The 24,627-nt window shown below is 52.5% G+C and overlaps 1 protein-coding gene across 7 annotated transcripts in view; it reads right to left on the reverse strand.

Moving 5' to 3' along the window:
- Positions 1-8,659: 8,659 nt before the first annotated feature.
- RAPGEF1 (Rap guanine nucleotide exchange factor 1) overlaps positions 8,660-24,627 on the reverse strand; it is a 152,964-nt gene continuing 136,996 nt past the window's right edge. For 2 of the 7 annotated variants that reach the window (XM_079927714.1, XM_079927718.1), the window contains 11 exons: positions 24,511-24,586; positions 21,573-21,657; positions 19,603-19,695; positions 18,541-18,726; positions 17,667-17,751; positions 17,434-17,528; positions 15,930-16,008; positions 15,742-15,843; positions 14,478-14,575; positions 13,239-13,367; positions 8,660-12,819 (listed from right to left, as the gene is read on the reverse strand). In XM_079927714.1, the coding sequence (XP_079783840.1) occupies positions 12,669-12,819; positions 13,239-13,367; positions 14,478-14,575; positions 15,742-15,843; positions 15,930-16,008; positions 17,434-17,528; positions 17,667-17,751; positions 18,541-18,726; positions 19,603-19,695; positions 21,573-21,657; positions 24,511-24,586 (1,179 nt within the window). In that variant the 3' untranslated portion in view covers positions 8,660-12,668. Of the gene's footprint in view, positions 12,820-12,916; positions 13,368-14,477; positions 14,576-15,741; positions 15,844-15,929; positions 16,009-17,433; positions 17,529-17,666; positions 17,752-18,540; positions 18,727-19,602; positions 19,696-21,572; positions 21,658-24,510; positions 24,587-24,627 lie in introns of all 7 variants that reach the window. The other 5 variants (XM_079927713.1, XM_079927717.1, XM_079927716.1 and 2 more) reach the window with 3 other exon arrangements.

The raw sequence follows: 24,627 nt of genomic DNA on the forward strand, positions 1-24,627 counted from the left end.
TCGGGTTTTTTTCACATTGAGGTCTGCCACCCACCTGGACTAGATCCTAGAGATCCATTTGTCTCTTCTTGTTACCACTATCATACCTCATGCCTGGGACTTGATAGTAAGTCTGGACATTGAGTGGGTCAGGTCCTCCCGCCATCTTTAAGATTCTTGGTCATTTAAAATCATTTGTATTTATAATAAATTTTAGAATTAATATGTCAATTTCCACCTCCTAAAAAACTGGGATTTTGACTCTTCTTTAAACCTATAGATTAATTTGGGGACAACAGACATCTTAACAGTGCTGTTTTCCAACAAACATGGTGAATCTCCTTATTTGTTTAGTAGGTCGTTTAAACAGTTCCCTTGATTTTTTTTGTGTGCAGAAAGTTTGCACATTTTGTTAGTATCCCTAGGTATTTGATTTTTTGATGCTATTATAAATATGATCACTTTTATATTTTTTTTGTTACTTGCTAGTGTACAAAAATGCAGTTGATTCCAGGTGATTGACTTTGAACCCAGCACGCTTTCTAAATTCACTTATTCTGGTAACTTCTCTGGAGATTCTGTTGAATTTTCTATTTACACAGTATTACCATCTATATATAAATGAGCTTCGTATCTTCCTTTCCAGCCCTTACTCTTTTCGTGTGTTTTCCTTCCTGCACTGGCTGGGGCCCCCCAAGTACAATGCTGGATAGCGGTGCTGACAGTGGGCAACCTTATCCTTTTCCTTGTTTCAAAAGGAAGGCTTCAACATTCTGTTTTTTGTAAAAGATAGATATCCTTTTTCAGATTAAGGAAGTACTCTTCTATTTCTGTTTTGCTAAGAGTTTTTTTTTAAATAAATTTATTTATTTATATTTTTATTTTTGGCTGCGTTGGGTCTTTGTTGCCGTGCGTTGGCTTCCTCTGGTTGTGGTGCGCGGGCTTCTCATTGCGGTGGCTTCTCTTGTTGCGGAGCACGGGCTCTAGGTGTGCGGGATTCAGTAGTTGTGGCACCCGAGCTCTAGAGCACAGGCTCAGTAGTTGTGGCCCACGGGCTTAGTTGCTCCGTGGCATGTGGGATCTTCCTGGACCAGGGCTCAAACCCGTGTCCCCTGCATTGGCAGGCAGATTCTTAACCACTGTGCCACCAGGGGAAGCCCTGCTAAGAGTTTTTAAAAATCATGCATGGATATTGAATTTTATTAATTACTTTTACATATCCACTGAGAAAATTATCTGACTAATTCTGTTAATATGGTGACTTAATGTCGATTTTCAGATGTTAAGGTAACTTTTCATTCGTGGAACAAACCCGTCTTGACCGTGACGTATTATCCTTTTTCTGTATCGAACATTGTGGATATTTTGTTCAGGGCTTTTGGCATCTGTGTTCATAAGTGAAATTGATCTGTAATTTTCATTTTTGTTTATGGTTTTGGTAGCAGGGTTATGTTGGTCTCCTTACAAGAGTTGCGAAGGGATTCTCATTTTCTTTTTGGAAGTGCTGTGTAAGATGAGTCATTTCTTACGGTGTTCCTCAGAGGGGTGTGTTAAAACTTCCCATTAGCATCTCAGATTTGTCCATTTCTCCATGTCGGCCCTTGCTTCAGATATCTTGAGGCTATGTAGTTAGATGCATACATATTTAGAAATTGTTAAATCTTTTTGATGAGTGAACCTTGTATCTTTTCTCTATTGGCTTGACAGTTACACATTCTTCACTCCATAGTGGTGCCCTAGAGACTGCACACTTGCATTCTTGACTTCTGAAAGCCTAGTACTTTTTCTCCTTTCTAGACAATTCAAGAACTAATTCGAGAGGGCTTCCCTGGTGGCGCGGTGGTTGAGAGTCCGCCTGCCGATGCAGGGGACACGGGTTCATGCCCCGGTCCGGGAAGATCCCACATGCCACGGAGCGGCTGGGCCCGTGAGCCATGGCCGCTGAGCCTGTGCGTCCGGAGCCTGTGCGTCCGGAGCCTGTGCTCCGCAACGGAAGAGGCCACAACAGTGAGAGGCCTGCGTACCGCAAAAAAAAAAAAAAGAACTAATTCGAGAATACTCTTAACTCCATGTGCCTTCCTGAATCACACACTGTTGGTTTGTATTTTAATTCTCCATATTTTAAACCTCCATGAGACATGGTTATTGTTTATACAGTTCATGCTCATTTAGGTTTACCCACATGCTGACTGGTTTTTGTGGCTTTTTCCTTCTCTCCTGCACGTCTGACTTTCCATTTGGGATTATCTCCCTTTGGCCTGAAAACAGGGTTCAGTCTTGTCTTGGAGTAGGTCTGCTTGTGATGAATTCTGTTTCTGTTTGTCTGACAATATCGTGATTTTTACCTTCATCCCTGAAAGAGATTTAGAGTGAGGATAGAAGTGTGGTTGGTGACTTTCTTTCAGTACTGAAGATACTCCATCGACTTGTCTCCCCAGGTGCTTCTACTGGGGAGTCTCATTCATTGTTACCTTTGAAGGTAATGTGTCCTTTTTTTTTTCCTTCTCTATCCACTTAAAGATGTTCTTTCTGTCTTTGTCTTTCAGAAGGTTAACCATGCTGTGCTTAGATGTGTACAGTCAGCCCTCCCTATCTGTGGGCCCAACCAGCTGCGGGGTCACATACTGTTTAAGATTTGAGGTTGACTCTGCTGGTGACCCCGTGGGTACAGAGGGCTGACTCTGGGACCTGAACTTCGGTGGATTTTGGTATCCAGAGCGGGTCTTGGGACCAATCCCCTGTGGATACTGAGGGACCCACTGTATTTCTTTTTAATTATCCTACTTGGGATTCATAAGGCTTCTTGAATTTAGGGCTTGATGTCTTTCAGTCAAGGACCAATCAGAAGGCATAAACTGGAGTAATTTGAACAGAGAAAGATTAATATAAAGAATTATTAACTGTGAGAGAAAAGCGACTATGAAGGTGTAGAGGGAATGCTAAAGTTACCCAAGGGTGAAGGTGAATGCCCGAGGAAAGCAAAACTCAGGAGGGCCCAAGTCCCTATGCTGGGATTCAGAGCTCGTTGGAGAAGGTGTGGTTACTTACAGTCCACTAGGGGTGCTGAGAAACACACTGGGTCACCCAGGCCAGAGCTGGTTCAGAGCTGGGTGAGCCGAGGCTGGCAGGTGGGCATGCGTGCAGGGTGGCACAAGGCCTGGGGGCCACAGTGAGAGGATGAGCAGGTCAGGCTGGGCTGCAGGCTTGCCGAGAGGCAGCAAGATGCGGGTAGAGGGTGTGGCTGGGGCAGAATGCGCTGGATGCCTCCCGACACGTTCCTCTAGTAGCCCTGCGGTCAGAGTGAGAAGAAAACAGCCGTCTCCACACCTGGAGCCGGCGCCTGCTGCAGGACCCCTCCAGGGACAAAACCCTGTGCTCCCTGCACACGGGAAACGCTCACTTTAGAGCACCAGATAAACGGGAGACGTGGACATGAGGAATGAGAAACTGGTAACTGGCACGATCGGTTTTGGAAACTTCTTTAAAAACAGCTTTATTGAGGTGTGATCTACATATCATTTTGAGTATAACATGAAATTTGGTACCTTTATAAAGTTGTGTACCTATCGCCATGAACCAGTTTTTAAACAATTCCATCGCCCCAAAGGATCCCTCATGCCGTCTGCAGTCTTTCCACTCACAGGCAACCACCAGTCTGCTCTCCGTCTCTAGATTTGCCTTTTCTGTACATTTCATTTCAACAGAAGCAGGAAGTACACAGTCTTTTGTGTCTGGCATCCTTCACACCCACGTTTTTGAGGTTCATCCACGTTGTGTGTCAGTTCCTTCGTCTTCAGTGCTAAATGGTGTTCCGTTGTATGGAAGTATGTTTTGTTCATCCTTTGACCAGTTGGTGGACATCTGGATTATTTCCACTTTGGGGCTATTGTGGAATAATAATTGCTATGAACATTGCTTCTACTGTGTTTTTTCCTTTTCTGTTGGTGCTCCAGTTGGACTTCTCATCCTGTCTCTTCCTGCCCTGTGTTTTGTCCATACTTTTCTCTCTTCATGCTTCATTACACATCTAGCTCCTAATCTATCTCCAGTTCACTAATTCTGTTTTTTTAAAGATTTATTATTTATTTATTTTTGGCTGCATCGGGTCTTAGTTGAGGCATGCGGAATCTTCGTTGGCACACAGGCTCTTCATTGTGGAGCACGGGTGTCTCTCTAGTTGTGGTGCACGTGTTTTCCCTCTCTGGCTGTGGCGCGTGGGCTCTGGAGTTTTGGGCACGTGGGCTCTAGTTGAGGCGCGCAAGCTCAGTAGTTATGGCGTGTGGGCTTAGTTGCCCCGCGGCACGTGGGATCTTAGTTCCCCGACCAGGGATCAAACCCGCGTCCCTTGCATTGCAAGGCGGATTCTTTACCACTGGACCACCAGGGAAGTCCCGATTTTGTTAAACATTCACTGAGTTCCTTATATCAGTTAATGCATTTTTTGGTTCTAGAATTTCCATTTTCCCTCTATCTTACATCCAATTACTTGCTGAAATTCTCAGTCCTGTCTTACACCTAGACAGAGTATGTGTTGCGCTTTCAGCCCCTGCAGGTCTGCTTATGTCCATTGTTTCTGGTCTTCTTCTGTTCATGCTCCTTTGTTCCCTTTGTGTTCCTGGTTAATTTTTGTTGTATATGAAAAATTAAATATATTGAGGCCTAGGATGATGTCAGCCTCCTCCAGGGAGGCTTTGCATTTGCTTCTGGCAGGTGCCTGGGCGCTAGGAATCCAGACTGAAGCTGGTTTGGTACAGGGCTGTGAGGGCTGGTATACTCGTAGTCACACAGCTGCAAGGTTATCTCCTTTGGGGTCTCAAAATATGAATTCTGGACTTTTTTTTTTTTTAAATCTCCCTTTTCTCAGAAGTGCTGCTGAGCTTCTCAGACACCTCTTCTGGAATTGGCAGGAATGTGACCCCAAATGTCAGGCTTCCTCCCTGGATTTCTGTCTCCTCCTGAATCCTGGCCCAGTAATTCTTCCTTCACCTGATAGCTCTCTGATGAATGCAGGCAGGGATTTAAAAATACTTGGTGTAGCTTTCCTAGCAGGATGGCTGGTCTGAATTACCTAGTGTGCCATTCCCAGAAGTGGAAAATTCCTTCTTAAACGTTTTTAGAATAAACTTGTCAAGAACCGTATAAAATCCTGTTGGGATTTTCTTTGGAATAGTTTTGAAATATATACATTAAAATGGGGGGATAATTGACATCTTTAAGAAACTTAATCTTCCTACCCATGAATATGTGTATCTCTCAACTATTAAGGTCTTTATTATTTTAAAATGAAACCTTATTTTTTCATTTAAAAATATATAATTTTATTGAGGCATAATTGACATATAGTGTTAGTTTCAGGTGTACAGTGTAACGATTGATGTTTATATATTTTGCGAAATGATCACCACAGTAAACCCAGCTAACATCCATCATCACATAGTTACAAAAGTTTTTTTCTTGCGATGACAACTTTTAATATCTACCCTACGAGCAACTTTCAAATACGCAGTACAGTATTACTAGCCATAGTGACTATGCTGTATATGACCCCCCCATGACTTACTGTACAACTGAGAATCTATACCTCTTGACGCCCTTCACCCGTTTCGCCCACCTCTCCTACCTCAGGCAACCACCAGTCTGTTCTCTATACCTGTGAACTAGGTCCCATTTTTTTTTTGCTCCAGATTCCACATGTAAGTGAGACCGTATGGTATTTGTCTTTCTTTGGCTTATTTCACTTAGCATAATGCCCTCAAGATCATCTTTGCTGTTGCAAACGGCAAAATTTCATTTTTTCTGGCTGAGTAATATTCTATTGTGTATATATACACCACACCTTTATCCATTCATCCGTTGGTGGACTCTTAGGTTGCTTCCATGGCTTAGCTATAGTAAATAATGCTGCCATGAACCTTGGGGTGTATATAGCTTTTTCTGTTTGTTGTTATAGAAAGATAAAAATGTATCTGCTTTCATAACCCCTCCTACACCCACATATAGCTTTTTAAAATTTAATTTTTAAATTAATTTTTATTGGAGTATGGTTGCTTTACAATGTTGTATTAGCCTCCACTGCACAACAAAGTGAATCAGCCATACACAGACAGATATCCCCTCCCTTCTGGACTTCCCTCCCATTTAGGTCACCACAGTGCCTTAGGTAGAGTTCCCTGTGCTCTGCAGTATGTTCCCATCAGTTGTCTATTTCATTCATAGTATCAATAATGTATATGTGTCAATCCCAGTCTCCCGGTTCCTCCCACCCCACCCCACCCCTTTCCCCCTTGGTATCCGTACATTTGTTCTCGACGTCTGTGTCTCTGTCTCTGCTTTGCAGCTAAGATCATCTGTACCATTTTTCTCGATTCCACATATACGTGTTATTATACGATATTTGCTTTTCTCTTTGACTTACTTCACTCTGTATGACACTCTCTAGGTCCATCCACGTCTCTACAAATGACCCAATTTCATCCCTTGTTATGGCTGAGTAATATTCCATTGTATATACGTACCACATCTTTATCCATTCCTCTGTCGATGAACATTTAGGTTGCTTCCATGTCCTGGCTATTGTAAATAGTGCTGCTATGAACATTGGGTTGCATGTGCTTTTTTGAATTATGGTTTTCTCTGGGTATATATGCCCAGTAGTGGGATTGCTGGGTCATATAGTAGTTCTATTTTTAGTTTTTTAAGGAACCTCCAGACTGTTTTCCATAGTGGCTGTATCAATTTACATTCCCACCAGCAGTGTATGAGGGTTCCCTTTTCTCTGGCATTTACCGTTTGTAGATTTTTTGGTGATGGCCATTCTGACTGGTGCAAGGTGATACCTCATCGTAGTTTTGATTTGCATTTCTCTAATAATTAGTGATGTTGAGCATCTTTTCATATGTTTGTTGGCAATCTGTATGTCTTCTTTGGGGAAATGTCTATTTAGGTCTTCTGCCCAGTTTTTGATTTGCTTGGTTGTTTTTTTGATATTGAGCTGTATGAGCTGCTTGTATATTTTGGAGATTAACCCTGTCAGTTGCTTCATTTGCAAATATTTTCTCCCATTCTGAGGGTTGTCTTTTCGTCTTGTTTATGGTTTCCTCTGCTGTGCAAAAGCTTTTAAGTTTAACTGGGTCCCACTTGTTTAAATTTTCATTACTCTAGGAGATGGGCCAAAAAAGATGTTGCTGTGATTTACGTCAGAGTGTTCTATGTTTTCCTATAAGAGTTTTATAGTGTCTGGGCTTACATTTAGGTCTTTAATACATTCTGAGTTTATTTTCGTGTATGGTGTTAGGGAGTGTTCTAATTTCATTCTTTTACACGTAGCGTCCAGTTTTCCCAGCACCACTTACATATGGCTTTTTAAGTTTGTGTTTTTGTTTTCTTCAGATAAATATCTAGAAGTAGAATTGACGGTTCATACAGTAGTCCTATTTTTAATTTTTTCAGGAACCTCCATACTGTTTTCCATAGTAGCCGCACCAATTTACATTCCCACCAACAGTGCACAAGGATTCCCTTTTTTCCACCTCCTCACCAATCCTTGTTATTTCTTTTCATTTTGATGATGGCCATTCTAACAGGTGTGGGGTGATATCTCATTGTGGTTTTGATTTGCATTTCCCTGATGATGAGTGATGTTAAGCATCTTTTCATGTAGCTGTTGGCCATCTGTATGTCTTCATTAGAAAAATGTTCAGATATCCTGCCCATTTTCGAAAAGTATTTTTTTTTGCTACTGAGTTGTATGAGTTTTTTCATGTATTTTGGATATCAACCCCTTATTAGCTATATGATTTGCAGATATTTTCTCCCATTTGATAGGTTGTCAATTCATTTTGTTGATGGTTTCTTTTGTGCACAGAAACTTGACTTTGTTGTAGTCCCATCTTGTATTGTTTTGCTTTTGTTGCCTTTGCTTTTGGCTTCAAATCTAAAAAATCATTGTCAAGACTGATGTCAAAGAGCTTACTGCCTGTGTTTTCTTTCGGGAGTTTTATGGTTTCAGGTCTTACATGCAAGTCTTTAGTCCATGTTGAGTCAATTTTTGGGTATGGTGTAAGATAGTGGTTTTCCCAACACCATTTATTGAAGAGACTGTCCTTTCCCCATTGTGTATTCTTGGCTCCTTTGCCATAAATTGACGATATATGTGTCGATCTACTTCTGGGCTCTTTCTTCTGTTCCGTTGATCTATGTGTCTGTTTTTATGTGAATACCATACTGTTTTGATTACTATAGCTTTGTAATATAGTTTGATACCAGGGAGCATGATGGCTCCAGCTTTGTTCTTCTCTCTCAAGATTGCTTTGGCTATTCAAGGTCTTTTGTGGTTCCACACAAATCTTAGGATTATTTCTCCTATTTCTGTGAAAAATGCCATTGGAATTTTGATAGGAATTGCATTGAATCTGTAGATTGCTTTGGGGTAGTATGGACATTTTAACAACGTTAGCTCTTCCAATCCATGAGCACAGAATATCTTTCCATTTATTTGTCTTCTTCAATTTCTTTCACTAATGTCTTAAAATTTTTAGTGTATGGGTCATTCACCTCCTTGGTTAAATTTATGGAGCATGTTCCGTGTGCTCTTAGAAGAGTGTACCCTGTTGCTTTTGGATGGAATGCTCTGTATGTATCTTTAAGTCCGTCTGGTCTAATGTGTTTAAGGCCAACGTTTGCTTATTGATTTTCTGTCTGGATGATCTATCCATTGATGTAAGTGGGGTATTAAAGTTCCCTACTATTACTGTATTTCTGTGTATTCTCCCTTTAGGTCTGTTACTATTTGCTTTGTATATTTAGGTTGCTCGCATTTGGGTGTGTAAATATTTACGTGTTATTTTCTCTTGCCGGATCACCCTTTTTCCTATAAGGTCTTATACATCTCTTATTGGGTTTATTCCTAGTACCTTAAGAATTGTGATGTTAGTATAAACTGGATATTTGAAGAATTATGTTTTCTAGTAGTTCGTTGTTAACTATCGTGATTTTCTTACTAATCTCTTTTCTTGTTGCATTGGCTAGTATCTCCAGTACGACAGTGAAAGACAAGGTGACAGTGGGATCCTTACCTTGTTCTATTTTAAAGGAACTTCTTTAAATATTTCATCATTAAGTATAACATTTGCATGAGATTTTTAGAAAGTAACATTTATTAGATTAAGGAAGTTTTTGATTTCTACTTACCTAAGACTGTTAGTTATTTTTTAAATAAAAATTATGAATGAGGGTTTTAATTTTTTAACAGTGGTCTTTCTGACTACTGAGGTGATTATATGGTGTTCTTCCTTTAATCTGTTAATGTATTTTATTCAGGAGAGGCTAGGCCATGTTGTGAAAACTTACAAGCCCTGAAATCTCAGCAGCTTATTAGTAAGTGCAAATTCATTTTTCATTCGTGTAAAGCCCAGTATGGAACAGTGGGAGTAGTCCCTGACTGGGCTCCCTCCAGTTAGGGCTCTGCCATCTCAACACCTGGAATCTAAGTATGCCATGGTGGAGAAAGTACACATGGAGGTGGCACACCTGTTCTCAGTTCCCCAGGAAGGAAAGGCGTACCAGATGGGAATGCCCAAATAAGGGTCTAAGAAAAGGGACCAAGTACTATCATCACTGCATCCTTGCATCTGCGGATGTGCCCAATGGGGAGTCTTGAGTTTTACGTTATCACTGGTTTGGGGTTGCTAAGATTATAATTTTTGCATCAGTAATTTTGCCTATAATTTTCCTTCTTGTCCTTGTCTGGATTTGGTGTCGAGGTTGTATTCCACTCATAAAACAAGTTGAGAAGTGTTTCCCTTCTTCTGTTCTCAGGGGCATTCGTCTAAGACTGAAGCTACCTGTTTAGCATAAATTACCTGTTAAGCCTGTCTGGACCTGATGTTTGTGAGTGGATTTCAAATCCAACTTAATTTCTTGAATGTTAAGTACCTCTTCTTTGTAGTACTTATTATGGTTGCAGTATTTCACTTGTATCATTTTTCAATTAAGAGGATTCAGTGAGGTAGAGCTGCCTGCAAAGTGCTTGGTACTCAATATATGCTAAGTAATAATAGTGGCGATAGCTCACCAGATACTGTTCCAGGTATAACTTGCTGAGCCTTCACAGACTGTATAAGGTAGAGCTGTCCTTACCCCCACTTCCAGATGGAGAAACTGGGGAACAGAGAAGGGACCACAGAGGGGGGGACAAAAGACCCCCCCAACACCTGCCAGGCGCCCAGCCCACAAGGAGGTCACAGAAAGGAGACAGCTCAGTTGTCACTTTGACACACGCGGCATGTGGTACACAGGTGGCCGCGGCTTTCATCTGTGTTTATTTTCCTTTCGTATAAAAGTTACAGGTTTGAAATGTCTGCAGGAAGATGCCACCATCAGCCAGGTTAGTTGGGGATATATTACAATGTAACAACACTGGGGAGGCGCGGGGCCGTGGGAGGGAGGCGCTGCTCAGAATCGGGCTTTAATTCAGCCCTGGCGCGTGCCTGCCCTTGCCCTGATCCACCCACACCTGCAGGTGAGAACTGCCTCTGCAGAGAACGAATCCTCCCGAGGGTGTCTTTGTTGTAAAGACAGATTCGTACAGCTGATCTGGCCCCTGAGACAGACAAACCACAGCCAGGCTGGCAACTCCCAGAGCCAGAATGTGTCTCCATGAGGTCAAGGTAGGGAAGCCTGTCAGCCAATAAGTTAAAACACACATTGCACCTGCTGCCCTCATGCAGGGTCACCTGGCCACGCCGGCCCCTTGTCCACCTGCGCTGCCTGCCCAGTGCCTCGGCTCAGAGCCAGGGCTCCTGGCAAGGAGGGGAGGTGTGGGTGTAGGGTCTGTTCTGAATTGAGGGACGGTGAAGCCCCCGAGCCCCGTCCAGCTCGCCGCTGGGACGCTGAGCCTGAAGCGGAAGCGCGGCGTCGACAGCTGCCCGCCTATGGAGGGAGGCCCCAGGGAACCGCAGTCCACACAGCCCGTGGGCCCTGAGCACACAGCAGCTGCGCAAAGCAGCAGCAGAGCAGGGCCAGGCCAGGAGGAAGACGGGAAGGAGGGAAAGACTGAAATGAGAGGACTTAAAAAAGCGGGAACAAACTAAAACCCAACCCCACACACAATATTGTTCATAACCAGCGACTCTATACACACACTCTTTAAATAATAAAGTGACGCGTTCCGCCTGCTGCCGCAGGATCGCTGCCTGAGGGGTCGTAACTGACATTTCACAGATTCCTCCCCTCTGTGCACAGGACAGACAGCTTCTTGATAAAAGCTGTTCAAAGGCCCATGAAGGACTCAAAGTGACGGGGCTGTTCCTTTAAACAGTTAACAGATGTTGCTTTCTACTTCTGTTCTGTTTAAGCCCGGGCTGAGCCTGGGGTTCGCCTGCCCGAGTCCCAAACCCAGGAGCAGGGAGCTCTCAATTATGTAAAACGAACAAAACAGGAGGCGGGCGGCCTGGGGGCAGCCTGCCCGCAGGCCCACGTCGGGCTGGCACGGAGGCCAGGGGGTGTGGAGAGCCCCTGCAGACCTCCCCTCAGCTCGTCCACCTCAGCGGCGGGGCTGGCTCTGGAGAGCGAGGCTGGAGAGAGCACCTGCTTCTGAAGCCGCCGCGCCTCACTGCCGGCCAGCAGGTGAGCCATGGCCGTCAACCCCAGGGGGCGCCTCTGCGCCAGGCCCCTGCCTCTCAGGGACACCCTGTCCTTCCCGCGGGAGAGCCGGTCAGGCTGGCAGAAGGTCTGATGAGCAAAGAGGGGCCCCTTTGGGCCCACCAGGCTCAGCGCCGGGGAGGAGGGGAGCCCGCAGGGCGGGACGGATGGGAGGGGTTTAAGGCACACGGCAAGCGACAGAGGAGGGGGCTGCCGGCCCTCCCCCCAACAGAAATGCCCCTCCCCTCTCTCTGGGTTAACTCACCAAGAGCTACTGGCCCCAACTCAGAGAAAGTGTGTTTCTTGGATGGTCAAGTCCTTCCTTTCCAGCTGCTGCTGCCCAGCTCCCACGGTGCCAGAGGATGGCGAGGGCCGGTGGGACGGGGCGGAGGAAGTGAAGGGGCGAAAACACGTGGCCACGGCTGCTGCTCGTGACCCAGCAAGGGCGGGCCAGGACCGCGACGGGAGCACCAGCCCCAGGGCTGCTGAAAAGGCCACCTGCTGTCCCTTCTGGGCCAGGTGAGCCGCTCACACCATCCTCCACTTAAAAAGTAGGACATGGAAAGTGAAAGGAGTCTTTCCCGGGTCTCCTCTACTTTCTGCCCACCCAACTGAAGGCTACGGGGAGAGCAGCCCCCGCCCCGAGGGTCCTTGGGCCTCTACTCATCTGTCATTTCAGGAGATTCAGAAGACTCCCACCATTCCCGGGCTGCTGCTGAAGTCCCTGTGCTGCTCCCAGGCTTGGGGGGAGGGGGAGAGAGGGAGAGCAGAAGACAGAGCAAAAGCAGAAACCCAAACCCCAGCCCCCAGTTCACAAATCAGCAGTGAGACCGCCCGCTGGCCCCCCCGGGCCGGGGGTCTGCTCCTGCGGGGGAGGGGCAGGAAGCTGCTGCGGCTCCGGACGCCTGCCCGGCACAGCAGCGGCCTGGATGGGCCCGGTGGCTCTGAGGCCAGGACACGCGCCGCCGCCACGTAACAGGTCCAAAGTCCCTTCCGGCCTCGGAGCGGCGCTCTGAGCCTCGCGTTCTCCTCGCTTGCGGCACCCGCTCCTAGGTCTTCTCTTCCCGGTCTGTTTTCCTCCGTGTTATGTTCCTGGGTTTGATTTTCAGAGAGAGTTCCCATAGCGCCTCCTCCGCCAGGTGGTCACTGAAGTCGTTGAAGAAGTTTATGATGTCATCGTTTCTCCGGATGTCATAATGCCTGGTGGAGGGAGGAGGGTGGCCGGTGAGAGCCAGTGTGGGCCAAACAGCCCCAAGACCCCTGGGAGGTGCCACGTGTGCCGCCTCAGCAGACTCACGGGGCAGGGGCGTCCACGTGTGACGCTGGCGCTCAGAGCGTGAGCTGCACCCCAGAGCTGTGCTCTGCTCTGTGCAAGGGCTCCCGGAGCAGCACCCTGTAGCCAGGCTCCCCTCCGCAGGAGGTCCCAGGGAGTCCCCACTGCCCCGGAGTCAGGAGGGCCAGGGCTCGCCAGCCTCCCCCCACGGGATCGCGCAGGACAAGCTGGCGGCCAGCTCTGGGTGCAGGCCCTGTGCCACGCTGGAAGGAGCAGCTGTTGGATCCCCGTGGGCCTCTGCGCAGTGCGCGCTGCCCGCCCGGTCCCTCAGGGCGGCAGCACTCACGCCTGCTGGAAGCACCGCATGCTGTCCAGGATGTTGAACTGTTGCCACCGTTTGGAAAAATTCACCTTCCCGTCAATGTAGTCCGGGTTTCCCAGGTGAACGAAGGTGAGGTCCTGCAGGATGAGCCCCCTGGGAGGACGGAGAAGCAGGTTAGACTCTGGAGGGTGGCCTGGCAGGTAATCGGTTGCTGGGCGAGCCGGAGCCCGAGCCGCTGCCAAACCCGCAGGCGCGTCTGCGGGGAGGGGCGGCGCGAATTCGACTCAGGTTCTGGTCTCCGGAAAGCGGGCTCAGGCCCGCCTGCTACGGAGCCTCTCCAACAGCCGTCCCAGCCCAGCAGAGCGGTACAGGTAACAGATGAGCAGGAAAGAATGACACCACCCCGAACTTGAGTGGCGGGGTGGGGGTCACATGCTGTCATCAAACAGGGTGCGCAGCCCCGCGGTGAGTGGGGGCGCTTCTTGCACAGGGATAGCCCAGCCCGAGGGGCACAGCCACGCCCACCCAAGCAGCCCGGCTGGGGAGGGCTGTCGCGCTTGGCCAGAGCAGGAAGGCTAGGAATCACGGCAGGGCCGGTGGCTGCAAGATGTACACTTCGGAGCGTGGAGGCCAGGGGCATGCCGCCGCACACTCAGCCTGGGACAGCGCTGAGTCTCCTGTCCCTCTTGGAGATTCCCACCGTCCACTAGCATATTAAGGGGTCTGGTGAGTCCCGCACAAAGAAAACTGTTTAGCTTCAAGGTTTTCTGCTATTTCCCAAGCTTACGTGACATGGGATTCTTTTTGGTGAGATACCTATTTAGCCCGTGGCCCACACTTGGGGAAACGCTCCCTGAGCTGCCTCAAGCCAAGTACTCTCAGGGTTCCTGGGGTGACAGGAGGGCCCTCCGGTGGCTGTGATGTGCAGCTAAGCTTGGGGACAGCTGGACTACAGCACGCTGCTGCTGGTGGGGGAAGAGAGATGCTACACGGCTGTCCACACGTGCGCCTAAACAAGTCCGCTGGCAGATGAGGGAAGAGAGGAGGCGTGGGAGGGCCGGGCGGTGGGGAAGACTGAACCATTTTCCCTGGGCCCCTCTTTCATCTAAGTTGTTTAACAAGGAGCACGTTTTACTTTTAAAGTTCAAACAGAAGCACAAACGTCTGGGTTGGAAGCCCTTAAGCGAGGGCTTCTCTATGGGGGCCCACTGTATCTTCCCCAGAGCACACGGGGGGCAAACCCAGTTGGGAGGCTGTACTCACAGGTATGGGATGCACGGCGGCTCCACCTCCGAGAGGGCGGCCCGGTAGGCGCGGAAGGAGGATGAGCTGTCAATCAGCGTGCAGTACTCCGCCAGGCCCTGGCAGGAGGGACGCACAGTCCGTGAGCACGGTGCCAACGCTGGGGCACCGAGCCCCGGCCCCTCCCCCCACCAACCCAGAGCCAGACCCCGCCCTGCCCCAGGCACAGGCAGGCCTTCCGCGGTGCTGACAAAGAACCGCGTCTCTGAGCAGCCAGCGCCCCATGTGGTGGACCTCAGGCTGGGCTCCTGCTTGGCTGTGCTCAGCGCTGCAGCCCGCCTGAACCTCAAAAGCACACACTGGACCATGTCGCTCCCGGCCCCGAGCCTGCCTTCATGCCTCACCGCACTCAAGGCAGAGTCCACTAGGGATGGCGGCGAGCTCGCTGCTCCTGCACGCAGCGTGGGTGGGGTTTTGCCTGTCCTGCCCCTTCGCCTGTTGTGTGCCTCTCGCCTTGATGTGTCACCTCTTCCAGGAAGCCTTCCCTGCCTCCTCAGGGCCTGTTACGTGTTCCTGGAGCAGCTGGTGTGAATGTCCCATTTCTCCATACACCACTGTCTCGTAACTGTCCCTTTATGTTGCCCCACGAGACGACCCCCAGGTAGCCCTGGCGACACTCAACCCTGTGGGCTTTGTCTCTCTTCCAGGAACAGCACCCACACAAAGATAAGGGTCCAGTTCCTTGCCAGGCCCCCCAAGACCCCTGTGATGCAGAGCCATTCTCCCCAGTGATGTGGCCACACTGGCCTCTGTCCCCTCTGATGGGAATTCCCCTCCCTTCCCAGGAAGCTCCTATTCGGGTCATGGTGTGATCGACACCTCCTTAGGGCGCCTCCCTGACCCCCAGGCTGGCCCAGACGCCTCGTTCACATGCTTGCTCAGCACCCCATCCCCATCCTTCTCCCTGTAGTACCTGCCCTGAGGAGCTCCACCTAATAACGGGTCTAGCCTGTTCACAGTACCTCCCAATGCCTAGTGCGGCCCGCACCCAAAGGAGCCCCTCTAGAAGCCCGGGTCGAGGGCAGGAAGCAGAAGGTGAAGCTGGGACCCAGGCACGGTTCTGCGGTACAGGCAGCAGGATGTGACGTGACGTGACAACCCCGGCACTCACTAACACCAAGCCCCGCAGGGCCCAGTGACTGGAGATTAGAGACAGGAAACTAGGGCAGGGCGGGGCAGAGCTCGTCCCACGGCTGCCCTCCCGGCTGCCCTCCCAGCCGCCCACCTCTGAGGTCTGCTTCTGCCACTCCAGCCTGCGGATAGGGGCTGAGTCCAGCGCTGAGAGGATGGCCAGGTAGGAGTTGAAGTTGTTCAGCTTCCGTAAGTGCTGCAGAGAGAGGGTGGGGGCAGGGATGGGCGGGCAGGCAGGCAGGGGCTCCTGTGGCGGGCTCTGGGGAGGGTGCCCACAGTTACCTTCATGATCTTGATGAACTTCAAGAGCAGCCGTTCCCTGTCTTGGGCCTTTTCCTGTAACATGATGATTGACCGAACCCTGCACGGACCAAGGGGAGAAAGAGACAGTTGAGCTGACCCGTCTCTCTTCAGGCCTCTGGTGGCAATGGGACGGGGGCACCTGTACCAGCTGGCCAGGAGCCCATGCCTAGGGAGTGCCCCGGGCTCACGAGGCACCAGGTGTACCCCCGTCTCTGCTCTGAAGGAGCTCATGGCACCCCAGGGATAGGTGAGAGGCCACAGAGAGATCCAGTGGCTGGGACCTCTGACTGTGCGGATGGACGCTCTCCCGGTGAGCGCTGACCGTGAGCACCACGGCGGCTGGAAACGCTCAGCGAGTGTGGCCTCAGGACTAGCTCGGAGACGAGTGGGCGTGTGGGCTAAGAGGCCACCTTGCTGGCCATGAGGGAGGGCACCTCTCAGAAACTTAGCAACCAAAGCCAAAGGCCAGCCTTGCACGAGGACCTCACGGTGGCCTCGACCCCCTGTGCTTTCACAGGGGCCACCGCCCGTCACCCAGAGAACGTGCCCCTCTTCTGACCCATTAAAGGGCACTGGCACCGAGTCCACCTTGAGCACCGGGGCTCTGAAGGGGCTCCACCCACATCTCCTCCTAGGCAGGCCCCAGGGGGTGTGTCTGGAGCCCCCAGCGCCCAGCAAGGGGCGGGGCTGGAGGCCATGCTCAGGGCTGCACAGCTTGTCTGCCCTGGAAACCACCTCGTCCTCTGCTGGGCTGCTACGCTAAGCATGTGCTGCTGACGAGTGAAACGCTTCCTGTGGTGCAGGGAGACGCAGGGCAAGTGGGAGAGGACCCAACTCTCCAAAGAGCAATCCTTAGAGCACTTACAAATCAGACGTTTCCCTGGTGGTGGGGACGGATTGTGTGTGTGTCCGGGGGTCAGTATGAGACTGCCACTGGCCGCCACACCCAGCCATCCTCTACTGAGGCCGAGAGGCTGTGGACACCCTTGAGTCGCGTCTTTAGGAGTCAACAGTTCTGCTGTATGTTACAACATAAATGCACTTCTGGGCTTCACTCTGCTTTAAGAATTGAAGGCTAAATAGAAGTATTAACACAGCCACTCCTTTGCTCTACCTCACAGAGTCAGTGTGAGGACCAGTCCTGAGGCCACCTGGCAGTGGGAAGACTGGCAACGACCAGTGCAGGGTGGCAAGTTTAACACCCGCTCCTCTGCCGCCATCGATAGCAGGCATTACTAATAAATCCTGGCTGAGTCCTCCTCAACCCGCCCCCCCGCCCCAGGTGGCCCCTTCCAACATGCAAGACACGCCCTGTCCTGTCCCTGCCCTTGTCCTGTCTCTGGTTCACAACGAATGCCCACAGGGCCCCAGAAGGAGCTGGGAGGAATGAAAGGGCACCCCTTTGTCCTTGCCATGGGCGCTCTCTGCGAAGGACACACAAGGCACCCATCCAGAAGTGCTCTGCACTGAGGCCCCTTCTTACCAGTAGGACATGTTGTTGAAGTGCTCCGTGAACTGGGTCAAGTTGGGGCTCTTCTCCTCGTTCTGCTCTTTTGCCCAAAGCAAAACCTCAGGAATCTGAAAAAGCAGGTAGACTGGATAGAGCCTCGGCCCGCTGGCTCTGCTGTGACGCAGTGGCTTCTCTCACTCGGGGACAAGCAGCTGCACTCACCAGGGCCGGGCACAGCCCTCCCCCAGCCCCACGCGTGGCCATACCTCTATCTTATAAAAGAGCTCGGCATCCAGCAGTGTCAGCTGCTCAGCTATCTCATGACTGTGAAAGTCATGCAAGGTCCCGGGCCTGGAAGACAGAGGCACGAGATGAGTGGTCATTGGACGGGACGGTGGGGGCTGGGTGGGGGCTGCACTTCAGGCCTCAGAGCTGAGGGAACATGACTTGCTTCACCGCAGCACGGAGGCCACGCAGCGGGTCGGGGGCGGGTCAGGACCGGACTGCACTCGTCTCCCTGGGACCACGGGGCCTGCCTTCCCCCCTGCCTCCGCCCGGCAGGCTCGGTGGCTCCACTCGCGAGCCCGCGAGCTCAGCTCCTGAGAACGCACAGCCTGACCGCCCTTCAGGGCCCAGTGGGAACAAAGATGGTGCCATGTGAATGGAGCTGAGACACCAACAAAGAGGTGATAAATCAACAAACCTCCGTGGCCCCGGGAGAGGGCCAGTGGAGCCTCTACACAGGTTCTCAGGAACCGTCAGGATGGCACAGGGGGTGGCAAGAATTAAGTTGCCACGTTAGCGCCGGAAAGAGAATTAAGTGCTGATCACAGCGTGAAAGGCATTCCTGTCCCCTGTCCTGGTAAGCCCCTACACGCCCTGCTGCCCCACTTCCTACTAAAATGGTGATCAGTCAGTCATACAACGTAACCCTGGAGAAGAGGCCCAGCCCCGGGGGAACCCCTGGGCTGTCCCTGAGGCACCTCGTCGCAGGGCCCGGGCAGAACCGGGAGGTGAGGTTGTGAGGCGGGGGGCGGGGAGGGGGGCACTGAAGGAAGTGGAATGGAGAGACGGCTGCCGGTACGGCTCTCGCCAGAGGCAGGGCCTGGAGAAGCCCAGGATGGACGGCGGGTGGCGCACCTGGCTGCTACGCCCCTGGCCGCCAGGGGCTGGTCGGAGTTGGCACACCTGAGCAGCTTCTTCTGGTCCACCTTGTCCAGGATGTTCTTCCGGAGCACACGGGCCAGACTGAGCTCCCCGTTGCACACCAGGCGAAAGACCAGCTCCATCAGCAGCTTCAAGATCTCTTCCGTCAACTCCACTAGGCTAAAGGGCCAAGGGCCATGCGGTGAGGGGCAGGGATGCGAGCATAAGAAGAGGGCTGGTGCCACGGGGTCTAGAACCCCCTCAAGACACCTGAGACACCCACCAGCAGAGCTGGGAAACCTCTCGTGGGAAGAGAGCCAGAGAAGGTCTTGGGATGGCTGTCTGCATCCTAGAGTGCCGGGAGTGGTCCCATTGCCATTCTCTCAGCAGATGGTCACTGGCACTGGATAAGCACCAGGGACCGCGCTGCGGCCTGGGCGATGGAGACAAATCCTGCCCCAGGGGAGCTCCTGATCCCACGGGGGTGATGAATCACCATGAGGTCTGGGCTCCACAGACAGCCCCAGGACGCCCCTGCACAGTATTCTCCACACGCAGTGTTTCACAGCCCTACCCCGTAATCGCTAAGGCCACCGCCCAGCAGAAGGTAAACACCTTGAGGGCGGGGCCTGGGTGGCTTCCTTACCCAGGGCTCTCTAGACCTAGGAAAGGGACCTTGTGCTTTGTGTTTGTTCAATGACTGGAAATGGCAAATGCCACTCAGGGGACCGTGGAAAGATGAGGAGGGCAGCCAAGGTCTAAGCCACGTGCCAGAGGGATGGCCCCCACAAGGAAATCAGGGCTGGGCCGGGCCGGGCCAGGGTGGGTCTGAGGGGACAAGCCATTCTCCCCAGGGGTCGTGTTAAAGCGCGCAGGAGTGAGCCCTGTCCGGGGCCTTAGGCAGGGCTCTGTGGGCACAGAGCCCAGGAGATGCAGGTGAAATGTGATGGGAGGCCCAGATCTCTGCGGGGAAGCCTGTACCCCGGCGGGGACCCCAAGATGCCCGCGGCCTGCTGGGCCCCTCCGCCCTTCGTCCCCCGGGGTGGAAGGACTCACCAGAGCTCGTCCACCACCCGTACCAGCACGAAGAACGTGTTCTTGCTGACGCGCTTCTTGAATGTGTCGGCAAAAGGAGAGAACTTCTCGTACGTGGGCGCAGGTTAAAGAAACAACCACCCTCACGGGTAGGGACGGGGAAGTGTGCGGGAGGGCCGCCCTGCCCCAGCCCCCCTTCCCTGAGCGAACCCTGGGAACGAGGGCACGGGGAGGGCAGAGGACCTGTGCGGGGTGGCGGAACTGCAAAGTGAGGTTCAGCCCAGACTTGACCCCGTTCTCGACCACCAACCTCTCCTGCCTGCAGAACCTCCTCCCTGCACTCCCAGGCCTGCCTCTCTGCTGGGATCAACCCAAGGTTCCTGTGACCGCTGAAACGCTGAAGGCTGCATCGCCGAGCTCAGGCAGAGAAAGGTGGTCAGAAAGCACTTGCCCTAAAATCCCCGGGTCCCTGGGGAAGGCGCACAGCCCCCCAGAGAGGTCTCCCTCCGCTCCCGTCACGAGTTCCCATCACCCTTCCACAGCTTCAGAGGCTGCCTGCGCATCTGCCCTTCAAACACCTGGCTACTTCCTCCCTGAGGCCGTGGCTGCCCTCGTGTTCATCAAGTCTCCAGACACTTCTATGGCTCCACACCGCCTGCTCTCAGGAAGGAGCCATGCACCAGGGACAGCGCCGAGGGCCGGCAGCACACAGCACCCACCAGCCAGCTGCGCCCAGGATCTCGATGCTGCAACACGTCCGTTAACATGCCTGAAGCACCAAGCAGGGCAGATGCTGAGACGCCGAGTCAGAGAGGCCTGGGGGGCACTCTCCCTCCAAGCTGCCATGCGCGTCACTTAACCTCGCTGAACTTCAGTTTCCTTAATTACACGGTAGGAAATAACATCATGGCGCCACATAACAAATGGTAGTGATGTGTGTAGGAAATGGTATAGTGGAGAGAGATTACCCATGCAATCGCTCAGCATCATAACCGACACCAGGCCGTTCTCAACAAGTGTGAGTTACTATCATTCGCTGAGCCAGAGGCCTGTGAGGCACTGAAGGTGTGAGGCGGGAGGGAACGAAGTCTGTACGTGGGGGCCGTCCAGTTCTGAGGGACCAGGGCCCCAAGGGGGGGGCAGGGGAGAGAGGAGGACAGGAGGCAGAGGAGGCGCGGGCACACGGGAGGGAGTGGGAGAGCGTGGGAGAGCTGGGAGGGCTCAGGACTTCTGCCCCAAGGGACAGCGGCTGTCCAGCAGATGGCAGTCATGGGCTGTGACGAGGGAGGACGCTGAGGGGCGGGGACCCTGGGCTGCAACAGTAGCTCCTTAGCCTTGGCAGGATGGGCAGGTTTGGACCCGAGAAAGAGGCAATGAAAGTGCATCCCTCCAGGCCTCGGGATCTTCCTTGGCCACTGCTGTGGGGAGTCGTATCTGAAAGGGTGAGCCCGCTGGGTAGATGTGGTCGAGGGGCAGGAGGCGACTGTGCTCCACTGCTGGGTCTGCCATCTGGGGCAGTGGCCGTGCCTGCCCCTGAGGTGGTTCTCTGGAGTCCTGATTCCCTCAAACCCTGCACACTTCGTACCCATCACCCCTAATGCCCTGGGGCTCAGCTCCGCAAAGCCGCAGGTGCCAGTGACCTGGGTCTCCGCAGGGGCCCGCACACTCCCACCCTCTCAGTGTGCGCCAGTTCTTTCTGATTCTTTCTCAGAATCACCCAGTGATCACAACTGCCATTAGGCAGCACCCTATGTTCCAGGCACTTCATATAACATCACTCAGCCCTTTTACAGACGAGGAGTGAGGCTCAAAGAAGCCTTGCCTGAGGTCCCAAAGCTGGGCCATGGCAGAGCGGGGCTGAGCACCTCCATCACTCCTACCCGCAGCTCCCTGCGCGAGGGCTGTGTGGGCACGAAGGCCCCTCTCCCGGCTCCAGGAGGCTCTGTGCAGTGAGAGGTGTGGCGCCAGGGCTGAGGCACAGGCAAGGATATCTGTACTGCAGCTTCTTGATGAGCTCCTCAGGGGTGATGAAGGTCCTGTAGGTGGTCAAGAAGGCCTCGCAGTACAACACCAGATCTGGAGGGAAGAGCAGTTGATTAGTGAGGCCTGCCACTGGCGCAGGGCACAGACAGGCAGCACACCTGCTGCAAGTACATGCCACCTCTGATTACATAGAGAGCTTCTTGTTTGCGTGAAGACGATGATGCAAAGAGTCTTAATCATCATGGGCACAGAGAATACAATTCAAACTCATCATCAGGACTCTGAAGCGAGTCACAGGTAACACTTTAGGTGGAGAAGCCCAGGAACAAAAACCTTGGGAATCTCCACATGGCGAGAGACCTAAGCGAAGGCCGAAGGGGCTCAGCCTCACGCTGCTGGACCCTCAGGTGTGCGGGCTCTGGTGTCAGGGGCGGGGCAAGGCCCACTGGGAGGAGGCCAGCCTGGAAGTCAAGTGGGATTAGGGCTGGCAGCTCCCACCCAACGCCTCTCCTTCCCTTTGCAGGGGCTGGTTCTAGCCAGGGATTCCCAACCTTTCCACATTCACAACAGACCCCTGTTTATTCATGGCTATGACACACCCTCCCAACCACACAGTCTCCGGGAAAAGGGGGGGGCATGTTTTAAATGCAGGTCCCTCCTGGAGACAAATGACCTGGCCAGGCTTGTGAACTTCAGAGTTATTCTGTGCTGGAGCTGAGGTTCGAGTCCTGATTCGGCTCCAAAGTCTGTGGCCCTCACCGTGAAGCTGGGCACATGCACACACATTACTTAAGTATTCTTTTCTGGACACAGACCACCTTCCCCTGTCTTCTCTCATTCCTCCCACGACTCATCGGGTGGAGGAACCTCAAGGACCCCACTTCTACGGCTGGGCAGCCCCGCCCTGCAGAGCCCAGCTCCTGTCCCCCGCCCCTGCCGCTCACACCCTGGACAACGAGAGGAGAAGAAACACCTGCGCGTGCACCTGGGGTGTGCTTGGGTGATCTGGCTGGCGGTGCGGTGCCGTGAGGGAAGCTTACGGACTGGAGGTGCAGCAGGGGGCCAGTGGTGCTGGGCTCAGGCTCCTTCCTGGACCCCAAGCCCACCTAGCTCACTGTCAAATTTGGGCTTCTGTTCAAAGAGGGGCAAGGAAGCAGAGATGGGTCCAGGGGAGGGCAAGGCCCACTGGAAGAAGGGGTCCAAGGCTGCACCCCCTGAGCCATGGGGTCTCCCAGCCACTGGTGTGGTCTCTGGTCTGCAGGAAGCCACCTGCCCAAGGAGCTTGCTGTGTGGCCCAGGGCCTCTGCCTCAACCGCCCATCCCAGGGACAAATGACTGCAGCCTCAACATCTTTCCACTGATAAAACCGAGCGGAAGCCCCAGCGGGCAGCAGAGCCTCCTCTCCCAGGCATGGTCGGCACCGACTGGAAGGTCCTCGGGTTGCCCTGCCTGCAGGGCTCCCTCTGGCCTGGGCCGCAGCCGGCTGCACCTGGCAGGTCAGCAGTTTACTGCTCAGGGCTGAGGACTGGGGCCAGCTCCCACTTCAGCCTTTCACTACTGGACAAAAATGAGAGCTGTTTCTCATGCCAGGCTGAGGCTGGAGCTCTGACCTGTCCGGCACGGAGGAGGGTTTACTGAAGAAGGCAGAGCACGGGCTGTTCCTGGGGATGTAAACAGATACTCCCCGAGCACTTCCTATGTGCCAACTCGCTCAGTCTTCACACCCACTGGGCACTTTGAACCTCTTCACAACGTTGAGTCAGCTGAGGCCGAGAAGGGACGTGCCCAGCAGCGGCCCAGCCTGAGAACGCACAGCCAGGATTCAAACTCAGTGTCCAGGACCGCACTCTGCCTGGATCAGAAGAAACCCGGAGGGCAAAAGCGTGGCTGTGGTGAGTTTGCGGGAACCATTTCTTCTTTTTCTCTAATTTTCAAATTTTCAGCAATGCAAACAATTATTTTTGTACTACTTTCATAATTTAAAAATTCCCAGAATCATCTGTGTAACATACTTCGGGAAATCTGCTGTAAAAACATAGGGACCAGGTTGTTTACAGAAATGAAATTGGTGGGTTACGGTCTCATGACCGGGGTGTTTTAATTCCTACACACCTTACTTTACCATTGCTGTTCCATCATCTTTTTAATAATTTAAAAAATGTAAAAAGGAAGTGTGTGTGGGGAGAGGCCAGGCCCAGCTGTGGGGCGTGTGCACTGCAGGCCCCTCCCACCTGACCAAGGTCACGGCACCGGCCTTACAGCCCCTCCTTTTCCTCCTCCTTCCAGAACACAACTTGGAAAGACAGCTCCTCTGCTAGCAGAGTCCACCCAACAGAAAACAGGCCCTGCCTTTCCAGCCCTCTCGAAGGATCAGGACGTGAAGGGGTGTCTCTGCGCTGAGAGTGGGGAACCCCGTCCTGTGCAGGTAACGCTGCTGGAAGACTGGATGCTCCTGACAGGACCTTTGCCCCAGGAAGCTCCCAGAGGAGGAATAAAGGAAACCCAATCCAGCGGTCTGGAATAATATAATGGGCAAAATATCGGGAAAAGCGTAAGAAGCTACCCGCACATCAACGTAATTTTAGCACTATCGTTGAACATGTCGCCACTCAAGGTACCGTCTGTGGAGCACCTACCAGGTGCCGGGCTCTGCACCTGAAACTTGCCCCTTGATGATCCTGGGGCCCTCACTACCCTGCACCACCAGAGGACACGCTCTGAGGGGGTTGGGAAGCGGAGGGTCTGGCTCTGAATGCAGGTCACCTGTCCCCCACGTCGGCACTCCCTACGGTGACCCAGCAGCACCAGGACTGCTGTTCTGACCCGCTCAGGGCTGGAGGAGAGGAGAGGGCAGGGCAGTGGAGCCGAGCAACGTCTCGGTTCAGCGGGACCAGCCCCCTCCGGGGAGCTTGGGCACAGAGGCTGCCGCGGCCAGCGCTGCCGTACCTTTCCTGTCCGTCTCAGTAGCGTGGACCAGCAGGATGTCACCAGATCCTCCCCGGACGTCTGGTCCGTCGTCGCCCTGCAAAACCACAGCAAAGGAGGGCGTGGAGCAGAACGCAG

Source organism: Stenella coeruleoalba (assembly GCF_951394435.1).
Source record: "Stenella coeruleoalba genome assembly, chromosome: 7".
Lineage (NCBI taxonomy): Eukaryota > Metazoa > Chordata > Mammalia > Artiodactyla > Delphinidae > Stenella > Stenella coeruleoalba.